The sequence below is a fragment of the Ascidiella aspersa genome, chromosome 3, assembly GCF_963924565.1.
Source record: "Ascidiella aspersa chromosome 3, kaAscAspe10.2, whole genome shotgun sequence".
Classification (NCBI taxonomy): Eukaryota; Metazoa; Chordata; class Ascidiacea; order Phlebobranchia; family Ascidiidae; genus Ascidiella; species Ascidiella aspersa.
In genome coordinates, this window is record NC_139449.1 from 18,630,198 (window position 1) to 18,643,819 (window position 13,622).

Consider the following 13,622-nt stretch of genomic DNA (forward strand, 5'->3'; position numbering starts at 1 on the left):
TTGACAGTTCAACAGTATTAGAGATGCTGCCTGTTTTTGTTGCTGCATGTTGCTTTGCATTTTCGTCTGCATCAATAGCAGGGGATTTGATAAACCATTTGCCTGGATTAAAGAGTCTCCCATCTTTCAAACAATATTCTGGCTACCTGGATGCGACAAGCACAAAGCACTTTCATTATTGGTAACTTGATTGTGGATTGTATAATTTGTTAGAAACTTAGAACAACTATTTTGTACAGAGTATTACATTGATTCTAGGTTTTATATAGCTTTCATAACAAGGGCCATTATTTTTCAGGACATAAATAAGATTCAGATAAAAATGGTAATATTCTAAATTTTGACCTAAAACACTAAAATGGCTTAAATTTGACACAGAACGAGCATTTTGTGTGGTATTTATTCAGGGAAGCTTAGTTCATCATGCACTTGAAATAGTAAGGCTCAAAAAGATAGTACCTATTAAAAAATAATGCTGTTTGTATCTTAAACATGTTGCCATTTTTATTGTTTCAGGTTTGTAGAATCTCAAAATGACCCGGCGAATGATCCTGTGGTTCTTTGGTTGAATGGAGGCCCAGGATGCAGTTCACTTGATGGCTACCTATCAGAAAATGGACCTTATCATGTAATAAATGTTTGTAAAAGCTATTTGCAAAACAAATTTATGTTGTTTTTTTAATATTTTTGTCATCATGTTAAGGCTTTCATTTGTTATTTAGGGGAGTGTTTACATGGTAATTTAAGCTTTTTCTTTTAACTGAAATATTTTTTAAGCAGCTTTTAACATTTTTTGTTCAATGTTGGACAGTTTAATCCAAAAAAAAAAAGTTATAATATGGAAATCAAGTTGAATATTGTTGTTTATTTTATTATCACGGGGAAATTAAAATATGGGTATACCCAATGAGATTATATAACAAAGGATTTAAAATTTTAGCAAATTATAAAAAGCAGACATATCACTATATATTTTGGCCTCCTAAGAAATCCAAGGGTTATTGCTTACATATTATGGAAAGAGAAAAATAGGAACAACGTTTTTTTTATTTTAATAAAGGTAAGATATTGACATTTTTCTCATTTACAGGTTAATGATGATGGAGAAACTCTATATAGCAATCCTTACAGCTGGAATAAGATTGCCAATGTTCTTTATCTTGAATCGCCTGCTGGTGTTGGGTATTCTTATGATGACACTGGTGCCGTAAAAACAAATGACAATGAGGTTCAATTTTTTTTCTTTTCTATGTTTTTTGTATAAATTACATTTTCAGTAACTTATTCTTTCCTATAGGTTTCTTTGGACAACTACAATGCATTGGTTGATTTCTTTAAGAAGTTTTCCGAATTTCAAACTAATCCCTTTTTTATCACTGGTGAAAGTTATGGAGGCATTTACCTTCCAACTTTAGCTGTTCAAATAATGCAAGGGTCTGCAAAAATTAACTTTCAGGTTTGATATTGTACATGTTAAAGCATATTTACCACGGATTTTAAATTGTTTACTGCAAATGGTCCAACTTAATATAAATGTACAAAACCTAGTGTATTTACAAATTGTTATTTTTTTAGGGTATGGCTGTTGGCAATGGGTTAAGCAGCTTTTCTATGAATGACGATTCTCTTATTTTCTTTGCTTATTATCATGGACTTTTTGGAACAAGGTTGGTAGTTTCATACTGTATTTTAATATATGAAGCACCTTTTTCATATCAAAGTTTAAAAAGGACTACATGTTGAATTAAAAAATTAAAAAACAATTTATTAATTAAAATTATAAAAAAAAACATTTTCGTAAACCAATATTCCTAATTTAGGGATGTTCAAAGTAGAATCCCAAGGTATTCTAGAATAATAGGTTTTGAATCTAGAATAACGAATCCAGAATAGCGAATCCTAGTATATTTTTATTAAATTATTTAACCTCGATTTTGTTTGGGGAAGGGATTAATCTTAATCTACCCTACAGGGCCCACAATCACAGCAATAAATCGCCCAAACAATTTTCTAACATGTGTACATTATAATTAAAAAACTCTCTCATATGTTTAACATTCTTGACGACTGTCATCTGAAGCCGTTCTGTAAACTGTAATATGTCAACTGTCCAGGTTGTGTCCAAAACTTATATTTTTGCCAATAGTGAGAAAATGCAACACTCCACACAGAAGTCTTAAGCAATTCGGTCCTGATTTTGAAAGCATTGTTAAGTCTTATTGCTTCTTTTTTGACTAACATGATCTGTTATGCAGTCAAATGATGTACTGCAAAGAATACAAAGTTATTATTGACATAACGAATTCTTGACAATTACGTTGTGCATAACTGCATAACTTCCCTGAATATTGGCCTAAAGTTGACCTGAAGTAACCCCATAGCGCATTTTGTGGACGGCCAGCACGTTTTGCAACGCTATGTTACTTTTGCAACTTAACGCATTTAGGGAAATTGCGAACTCCACACTGACATTACACGTTAGCCGCTCGCCCAATAACGCTTGATTGACACTTAATTATTAGACGAACGTTATCGCGAGACGCGGTAATTGGTCGCCCGAAAAAACGCTGACACTGCACTACGAGGTTACATTTAAAGCAAGCACTATAAATTGGTCGCCGCGGCGACAGGCCAACTTACCACACGCGTTTGTGCAATTAGGCGCAACAATCCGCGGTAAAACATTAAATTATATCGGTTCCAATTACCCGAAATAAATGGCAGAATTGGATTCGATATTCTACTTTGAGCATCCCTAATTCCTATTAATCACTTCTTTAATTTAGTGCCTATTTACCTCTTTACCTGACAGCCCACTTTACCGTTATTTAGCTCAATCATTTACATGCTAAACAAATGCAATTTAAGTAAATGTAAGCAGCAACTGACAACATCTTTATCACTTAAAGTGGTTTGGTATGCAGGAATATGCATGTATTTGATTCCTACTGAATCACATAATCTACAACTGCACAGCCTGCTAAAATAAAAACAATTATTTTACAATGTTTGACAATATTATTGATGTTTTAACAACAGATTTTTTTAAGTCAATTTGTAGATGTGCAATATAATCAGAATTTTTGGATTAAAAAAATATGCCTGAATCAAAATGGTGAAAGTGCAAAACTCAGTAAACTAAAAATCAATTTGAATGATACTTATGAATATATTTAACTCCTATGAGCATCATAAGTAGCTAAAAACTTAACAAAATAAAAAGCAAGAAGCATGCAACTATTTTAAACCAACTGTTATGGACAAGTAAAGCATTGTGGAAGCCAACCGTTGCAATTAAAAAAAAAACAATCAATAAAAATGACTTTAAGTAAAAAAGAGCAAAAATCATTTTTAAAATATTGATGCTAGCATTTATTAGGTCAAGCCATTTTTGTTCATTATTAATGGGTTTGAAGCTAGCATTTATTTGAGCCTCCTCAACTTGTCTGGTGTTTTTAGAAGATTCTTGCACCATTAGCAGGATTTCGTAAACATGTCGGCGAGAGCTTAAGGCATTTTTATGATACCTCCTGAAGAAAGTGCCTAAATCTAATGGGTGGTGCCACTGCTATCCTTGTTGCAATCATTTTCTTATATGTTTTAAAATTTTTATATAAAAGTCTCTGGAAGATGCTTACACAACATTGTTGCAATGGAGCTGAATCCCAAGAGAACTGTCATTTCTCAAGCAATTCAAACACAGAATGCAAAACTGCAGTAAATATGATAAAATATTTTTTTGGCCTAAATAAATTACAGAAGGAAAAATAACATAATATTTTGACTTTACTTAACTAATGCCTATTTGGATATTTATTTAATATTTTTACAGAAGTATATATTTTGCTTTCAATCCAACCAATTTAAAAACTCAGATGGAAGGCCATTCACTGACATACTTGAAAAATAATATAATACCAATGCTTAAAATGTATAAATGTACTTAAATGCAAGTAAAAACGAACTTTTTCTATAAATAATTATTAATTATTATTGCATCATGATCAGTTTTGCACTTCTTTCGTACACTAAATTATAATTTTTTATAGGTAGCACAAGCAATGAATTTGGTGTACAATAGTGGCCTTAATGAATATGCTTTATATTTGGATTGCTATGGTAATCCTGGAACGAACACACAAAGGTACAATATCAACATGAGGAACTTGTTTACAAGTAACAGCAAGGTCCAAAACCAAATATTACTTTCTGGACAGGTGAAAAAACAGTTTTTTTGCAGAGAATTTTTCTGTGTACATAAGGAGTTGTTGTAAAGCAAGTTGTTTGAATTTTAAGTCCTATAAACTTGCTAATTGATTTATTGTACCTCTATGGCTGTTAAACTTTATTTGTATTTGTCATCACGTATCACATGCTGTTTAAAGTCTGGTCTCGTGATGTTACTGGTCATCATGTGACATAATAAAACACGGAGGGCTGCTCGCATTTTTAAGTAAAAAATAAACTCACTATCATCCTAAAAATTAAGTTGTTCTAAAAAAATCTTATATTTTTTTAGAAAATGGCAAAGTTATTTCATCAAAGGCCGCTGAAGAGTGTTGGAGTTACTCCACCATGCATTAACTCAACCGCTGAAATAAATTGGTTAAATAAGCCAGATGTACGGAGTTCTCTGCATATTAAACCAAGCCTACCAGATTGGAATGTGTGCAGGTGAAATTAAAACAAAACTTTGTAACTTTACATTCATCAACTTTTCAGCTAAATTTTATCATTTGGCTATTGCGTCTTTGATCTTTCTGTGTTGAAATGTTTGCGTTATTAACTGGTTTACTTTAAACAATTTAAACCAGGGAGTTGGAATTGAACCGAAACATCAACTGGTTTTGGCTCAATTTTGTCCGAACCTTAACCGAAACTGAACCGATTTTTGTAAAATTTTAAGAAGCCGAACTGCAACTACACGTTTAGAAAAAAAGCTAAACCTTTCAGAAAAACGCTAAATCTCAACCAACCCGAACCTAACAAAAAAGCGATTCACTCCAGCATGATGTAACAACGTTTATTTTAAAAAGTCAAGTTATTTGAGAAAATTTGACGTCTTTTGCAAAATATGTTAAAAATAATTGATTAGCGATCACTACATGATAAAGTACAGGATACCTTTATCCGTTAACCCAATTTTATCATGCTACAACAGAAGACGAAAACACAAGTAAAAACGCGATGTACAAAAACAGAAATACTTGGCGCAAAACGCACAGCACAGCAGTGGGAACTTCCGTTTAGTTTGTTATCTGCAAAGTATATTTGCACCCTCGACTCAAGCCTTCGTTTAGCATAGGATTTGGATAAAAAACAAAGTTGCATTTTGTTTTTCTAATATTCCCATAATAAGCTGCTTGTTTGTTTCAATACGTCATGAAACTTGGATTAAATACTAGTTACAATTAAATTATTATTCTCTTCAATTATTTACAACTTTTGAATTTGCTCCAGACCAAAATTCCGAGAAAATTTCTGATCCGAACCTGAACCGGGAAAGTCCCAACGGTTCGACTCACTCCTTGTTTAAACGTTACTGTTTCAACATAGTGTTACACTCGGGGCACGCTGCACATTGGTCACTAGTGCAAAGATTTGATAAGCAATGGTAATGTGGCAAATTATTGACAAGCAGTGTTATTGGAAATCGCAACTTATAGTTTGTCTCTTTGTCTGACCTGAAAAGTCTGTAATGTACTTTTTTAAATACGGACTAAGTTCCGCATTGTAAAAAAAACTTTGCATAACAATCTTTATTTTCTTAAATACCAGTGATGCAGTGAACGGAGAGTATGTAACGGTTTACGAGAATATGACAGCGCAGTATTTCCAACTGCTCAAGAATCCCAACTTCCGCATTCTACTTTACAACGGCGACACAGATATGGCGTGCAACTTTCTTGGCGACGAGTGGTTTGTGGAAAGCCTTAAACAGGAGGTTACTAAGGGCCGAGGTCCCTGGTATGTCGAAGGTCAGGTGGCCGGGTTCGCCAAGCAGTTCGGCCAGCTTACGTACACCACAATTCGGGTAAGTAGTGTCATAACTGAAATTATGGGGTAAATGAATATTTGAATTGACTGTTGTGATTTCGTTGAACTCATTCCTAAGTTTTAACTAGCCAATATTATAACTTCCACATTATGTATCCAACGCCGACACCGACATGGCAGGCAACTTAGTCAGTGTTGTTTAAAAAAGAAAATACCAAAAGTTAAACAAAATCCTCCGATCGTGATTACATTATTAAAAACTCACTCGGTTTGGTTAACCCGCTTAGCAAATTGGAAATTAGGATTTCTAAATTCGCTTAGTAAATTCGAATTCAGATTTCGAACACTTAAGCAAGTTTTGACCTGAATATCTGAAAAGCAATGCCCCATCTTTTTGACGTTTTAGTTTCATTGATTTTTATTTTTTGACTACAACAATGACGTTATGCACAAAATAACAATTTTAGCGTTACATTGATGACAGCTTCAATGTTCTCTAATAAACGAGCGTCAATATTTCGTACCTTTACGACATTTAAAGTTAGAACGTTCCTCCTTTCTCGACTGCCCATTTCTTTTCGCTTTGTGAGCATTTTTGGTAGGTGTGCTCTAACAAAGGTTTAACGTTATTAACGTGCCTTACGGAGTACTTCCTTTGGTAGTGCTTTTGTTTGATTCTCATAACTGGCATTGTCCCTTGTTGTAAAAATAATAAAACCATATTGTGAATAACACTTTAGATTGCTTTTAATGTAAAATTCACATAACAGTTGTTTGTTGTTTTGTTTTTCAGGGTGCTGGCCACATGGTTCCACAGTGGGCACCTACCTATGCATTCTCCATGTTCGACAAATTTCTGAATAATAAGCCTTTTTAACTGAAGCGCCTTGTTTTGCATTGTCTAAATTCATCAGTGATATCTTGATTTATAAATAGATATTTTACAAACAATAAAGCAACTTTGATCTATTTTGCTAGGTAAATTAAAAGCCTTAAAACACTTACTATCACTGTCCAACTTATGCAATTATGCATTCCCCATGTTCATCAAATTTATGAATAATAAGCCTTTTTAACTGAAGCGTCTTGTTTTGCATTGTGTGAATTCATCATCGATATCTTTATTTATAAATAGATATTTTACAAACAATAAAGCAACTTTGATCTATTTCGCTAGGTAAATTAAAAACCTTAAACACCTACTATCACTGTTTACTAAATCAGTTTCAAGCGTTGTTTATCACTTTCATAATTTGTGGAAAACGAAGTTAAACTATGATGAGTGCAATATTTGATTTTTGTCTGCTTGCAATTCATGTTTTTGGTAGGAAATTTTTATTTAAAATCATTAAAAACAGATATATGTTTATTTGTTTGTTACATTTGCGATTGTTAGCCTACAAATGAACTTAATAAATTCACTTCGAAGTATAAACCTGAATAACTGTTGTGATTAGTAGTAGCTTAACAAATAGTTTGTTATTACAACCAATCAGACGAAATACCCGACGTTGCCCAGGTATGGGAATTACTGGTTTTGATACCATTGCCTTCAGTGGTTTCAAAAAACCTTACTTCATGACAACGAAATAAAGCTGGGGTTTTTAAACTGGGGTCCATGGACCCTTCGGGGGTAGGCCTACGTGAATACTGATAGGGGGTCCATGAAGCTTTAATTAAAATATTAGTTTATATTTAAAAAGTAATCATTTTTTAAAGAAAAGTGTTAAATTCAAAATAAAACTTTTGCACTGATTAGACATTGCGCTTTCACATTTTTTTGATCGGAAACAGAAATTTTTAGGAGTCTGCGGTAAAAAAATTTAAGAACCCCTGAGATAAAGGCTCCAGGGTGGATGCATTTTTAATATGTCTGATTATCCTTTGAGCTATATGCGTTGTTGTGCCCAGAGAAGTCACGACAAAATCACATAAAAGGACTACCCATTCGGGTATGCGCAATGGTTAAAGTAGAATAAAGTTCTGAACGAATCAATAGTTTATTTCGGGATCGCAATGTTTTTCAGACACTTACAAAGTTAAGTCTCAACGGAACCTTAGGAAAAAATAAGGTACTCGTTCGATCAAAATCTTAATTTAACTTCAATCAAGGACATGGCCTAAAAATAACATTTTTTTACCGGTACGCTTTTTCGCGTGAATTAAATCTGAAACAACGCTTTTTATTTCAACAGATATAGGACATATCCTTTTTACAGGGTTCTTTTTCGGCCAATAAACGTCAAACACCTGTTTGCTTGCTTGCATTCACATTATGTACCAAACAGCCTGCTACATTTGCACGTTCACGTTAGGTCAACGGTTAGCTAGCCCAGTGGCCTCAATCTTTTGGGTCGCCCAAAATTTTTGTGGGGTCGCCATAACTCACTAGTTTCCCGCTGTTTTAGTACGATTTATATGTATTTTGTTTTCTTTACAATAACGTTCCACTAATAAACGTGACTGAGTGCATCTTCTACATAAAATTGCTGTTTTCATCTCTTAGAAGATGATAAATTAACTAACGTGACATTTGACAAAATTAGGTTTCTTTGATTTAGCGCAGCAAATGTCGCACTTTCTCAATTTGTTTCATTGTGACATTTTTACAATTAGTTATAAATGGGCTGATTTTTCAAAGTCAACTTTTTGTTACCTAAATTGGGCAACGTGGTTTGCAGATATAAGGACTATAGGCTTTATATTCTATAGTTATGACAGCGAATGCAGCAAACCGTATTTCTTATAACTTGTTTAAAGTAAAATACTCTCAGCAAATATTTACTCTTGAACTTCGATGCAATCACGGTATCCAACTATGTCAAATTTTGTTATTGAACCCCCACATTACGTTTTCAAAATCATGGTTATATTTATTTCTTGGTTCGAACGTTCACAAGTAGAATAAAACTTTGGAAAATGTATGTTTGAAGATTCGGCAAAATCTGCGCCGACTGTTGTGATTTCTTCGGAAAGGTTTTCTTGCTGAAGTGTTGCTGGTTTAACCATCGTCTACGACTGTTCTTTCGACACATTATCTTGGCGATTTTGCGTATAGATGAGGTCATCCTAAAGATTTTAGGAAACCAACTTTTGCGTTTTGCAATGCGTAGCCTTTGCAAGGTTGTCGCATTCGCACTAAAACGTGCCAATGGGAATTGAAAGCTGGTTCCATTTTCAACTGCAAAAATATATAGAATTTATTTAGTGTACCGTAATGTAAACTTCGTAAAATTGATGAGAAACAACTATATATTACCATTTTGTTTGTGCGACCTTATTTTTATTAACTTGTGTATCTTTCGTGTACAACTCGACTTTATTCGCAGAAATAAAAGAGTCATTTTTTGCCATTTTTTCCCGAATATTGTAATATATTAAATATTTATTAAGTAAAACAAAGGAGAAAAACTTAAGTACATCAAACCTTTACCTTAAAAAATCCTGACTCTTTCTGTTTCGTTTTACGGCATTCATTAAGATGTACAACACTCTAGAAAAAGAGGTTACAAATTATTCAGTAAGCGGATAAAGATATGCAAACAAACTGAAAAGTATAGCTAATTCGCACTTTAGATAGGCTGTCCATGAAATTCTCTTTATTCGATTCACAGGTGGCAATCTCAGACTTGTGATATATGATGATAAATGGTACAACAGTCCGTACAACAGTGTCTTCGTTCTGAAAAAACACATGCTCCAACCACGTTTCCCAAAACACACAAATTTCGACTTTTATATCTTTGGTGATTTATTTTCTTCATTGTTCTTCCCAAATTTACTCGATTGCTCTTTTTTAATTTCAGCGATTTTCGTTACGACGTGCTTCCTTTCGAAAGAAGAAATTTCGTGAAAAAAATCGAAAGAACATCCATTTAAGATAAAAAAAAAACCTGTCGAATAGTATAAAACACGTTTTTAATGTTTTATACCTCGCTCTTTCTTTTTGGGGTGAAAGGAATGACCAAGATCGCCCAACTTCAATTGTCCGTCGTCGCTTACAAATATGTTTTCCGGCTTTTATGTCCCTAAATTGAAAAGCCCGTGGCAGTGACTGTGCAATTTTAACGACATGATAGTTAGTTAGTAGCTTCCTAAATACATATTAGTTTTCTTAAACACATTGCAACCACCGCAACGAATTTCGTAAAAATTATCTATTTACTAGCTGTGAGCGATGTTATTTTCGTGTAGTTGTTCAACCCCTTTCAACATTTGCACGAAATACCGCCTGGCAACGGTTTCCTTCATATAGCAATTGTCTACTTTCGCCTTTTCGCCAAAATTAAGTGAGTTTACCAATTTTATTAGTTTAACGTTGAATTTTCATGACAAAGACTTGACTTGGAATTGACTTGCTATAGCTATATAATATTTTACATATAACATGACTTTTTAAAACGACTTTTTTAAATTACAAAACTATAAAATCACGATTTATTACGACGTACGATGTTTGGTTGTCCAAAAGTCTTGTGTAGGTTGTTAATTTCGCCAGTAATATATTTGGCCAATTCCCAATTCGGTGGCACCCCGTTATCGGCATACACGATCTTAATTGCCACCTTAGAATAAAAAGGGTATTCAGTAATGCCAAAATACATATCAAGTATAACTTTTGCAGACTCGAATTTTATAGAAACTATGTAGTTGCCCATTGCAATGATACTATAAATATTTCTTAACAAAAATACATCGTTATAAATGAGATATGTTTTTATAAAAAGCCTATCTCGTTTCTTCAGTGTTGAGAAAACACAGAATATATAGCAACAAATCAGGCGCTGTTCTATAACCCAACCACAACAAACCTTATTCGGGTTACGGGTCTGGTTAGCGTTTGGGATTGGGTAGGTCAAGTATATATTTATTAAATAATAATACTTGACCTACACTTACCCAAACAATAACCAAGTAGTTGCAGCCAAAAAAAAATAAATATATTAACAAAGTTCAATAATACATATTTCGGCGCTGGTCTAGAATCCTACCACTTTTTTTTTTTTTAGCGGAAGGTACAGTAGCAAATTTAGTTTTTTAAATGTAAATTCCAAAGGTAACAATAAAGCTGGTTAGGCTGGCCATATTTTTCCCAAAGGTGAAAGCATTTTCCCAATAAATTTGTACAGGGGGGTATTATCTTGCAAATGGCGACACCTGGCGTATTTTATTGAAGGTTTACGGTCATATATGTTTGCATTTTGCCCGAAAATTTAGAATTGTGTAGTTGCCCTTGTGCTGGGTCTACCCTAATGATAAACACACCGTCAGAAAGAGCCAACCCTCTTCTGCACAGCGAGAGCAAAAATAAACCCCTATATGCATGGTGCGACGCCTAGCGGAACTCTTAACGTACCCTATATTATAAAATACTTGCCACTAGGTGGCAGCACAAAAACTCTGGTCGAGTCTTGGGGTAGCCTTATTCTATTCTTAAAACGTAACTATAAGTGCTTAGTGCATTAGCCGTTCTTTACAGAGTCGATTCTTTGGGTGTAATTTTGATGAAATATCTACGGCCGCCTAGCATAGGAAATTGCATTGACGTTCGCAAGTCTAGAATCCTACCACAATATTTCGGCTTTTTGCCTGAATTTAGAATTGTGTAGTTGCCCTTGTGCTGGGTCTACCTTAATGATAAACACACCGCCAGAAAGAGCCAACCCTCTTCTGTACAGCGAGAGCAAAAATAAATCCCTATATGCATGGTGCGACGCCTAGCGGAACTCTTAGCGTACCCTATATTATAAATCTCTTGCCACTAGGTGGCATCACAGAAACTCCGATCGAGTCTTGGGGTAGCCTTATTCTATTCCTAAAACGTAACTATAAGTTCTTAGTGCATTAGCCTTTCCGGGTAATTTTGATGAAATATCTACGGCCGCCTAGCATACGAAATTGCATTGACGTGCGCAAGTCTAGAATCCTACCACAATATTTCGGCTTTTTGCCCAAACAACAAAACGCTCTTTCTTTAAAACTACCAATTTTCTGGACTTCAAACCGCGCGTGTGGTTTCAGCAGACCGTAGCACATTTCGATGTGAAACGAATAACTGCTGATGACACAAAATATTACTACGTCGTGTCCGCGTTTTTGGTTTCGGGCACACTTTGTTGGAAATTTATTTTAGCGGATGGCTCCCGCCCCCTCTTTGGCGTTGATTTTCTCAGAGCTCACTCACGTTGGGGGAACTGCGGCGCCGACGCCTGAAATGCTATGTCGTTCACTAGCATCGCCTTGCATATAGCGTCACAAGCGCCTCAAGGATTGTACACAGTAGCAAAGTTGAAAAGTCGCTACAATGACATAATCATGGAGTTTCCTCAGAATTCCTGTAGGCTACAAGCTTTTTGCAAACCTTGACGAAACATGGTGTGGACTTCATATTCTTACCGCAGTTCATTCGATTCACGCAAGAGCACGAAGACCTTGCAAAAGCTGAATTCAGCAAAATGTTGGAAATGGATTTTATTCGGCGTTCCGCAAGCTGTTGGTTATTAATCACCCTTGCCCTTGTGGCGATTATCGTCGACTTAATGCAGTCACAGAACCAGGTCGCTACGCAATTCCTCATATACAAGATTTTTCTGCGCTCCTGTCTGGCGCAAATGTATTTTCAAAACTTGATCTACGCTGGTATCTCCAGGTTGAAGTGGCACAGTGGCACAATCACCAGGTTGAAGTAGCACAGTGGCACAGAAAGATATTCCCAAGACCGCAAACATAAGCCCATTTGGCTTATTTAAATTCATACGAATGCCTTTCGGGATCAAGAACGCAGCGCAGGCATTTCAGCGTCTTATGGATACGGTTTGCCAAGACCTGACATTTGTCTTCGTCTACATTGATGATATACTTGTAGCCAGCTCATCTGTCCAAGAGCACAGGCAGAATTTGCGACAACTGTTTCGCCGTTTAGTTCAACATGGGTTAGGTATTAACGCAAACAATGGCATATTCGATGTCGCAGAAAGTGACTTTTGAAGGCATCATATCAACAAGAATGGAGCAGCACCACTTCCTCAAAAGGTATAAATCATCAGATAATGTCCTGTACCATCTACCATCAAACGGATGGAGTGGATGCTTCGGATAAAGCTATTGGCGGCGTTTTGGAACAGTAAATTGATGGTGTTTGAAAACCGTGAGCATTTTCAGTCGTTATTTGCGGCCACCAGAAACGAGGTACAGCATGTTCGACAGGGAACTATACTTGCCCTTAACCAGGCGGTCCAAAATTTTCGGTACTTTTTACCGGCCACAAACCTTTAACCTTCGCGTTTGCAAAAGCATCTTATCCATGGTTTGCGCGGCAACAACGACATATTTCTGAAATTGCTGAGTTTACTACGGATGTACAGCATATTTGTAAAAACAACTGTGCGACCGATCCACTTTGTCGCTTGTCATCCATAAATCTTCGTCAAAATGATGTACTTAACATCGATTACGCATCTTTAGGTGCGGCACAACAATGTGCGGAAGTTGAAGCTTACACAACAGCTATCTATGGCCTATATATCGAACAGATTCCGCTTGGCTCGTCAAGAGTTGTTTTATTATGTGATACGTCCACCGGATATCATCGTCCCATTATACTACAACCTTGTCAGAGCAAACTT

General features: G+C 35.3%; 1 protein-coding gene across 1 annotated transcript; it reads left to right on the top strand.

The window, feature by feature from the left end:
- LOC146160552 (lysosomal protective protein-like) lies at positions 1-7,435 on the top strand. The gene is made up of 10 exons (XM_083385875.1): positions 1-181; positions 517-628; positions 1,091-1,228; positions 1,298-1,456; positions 1,576-1,667; positions 3,621-3,717; positions 4,050-4,217; positions 4,520-4,674; positions 5,779-6,034; positions 6,791-7,435. Exons 1-10 carry the CDS (start codon positions 24-26, stop codon positions 6,872-6,874), a joined length of 1,419 nt encoding a protein of 472 aa, XP_083242001.1. The 5' UTR covers positions 1-23; the 3' UTR covers positions 6,875-7,435.
- Positions 7,436-13,622: the final 6,187 nt, after the last annotated feature.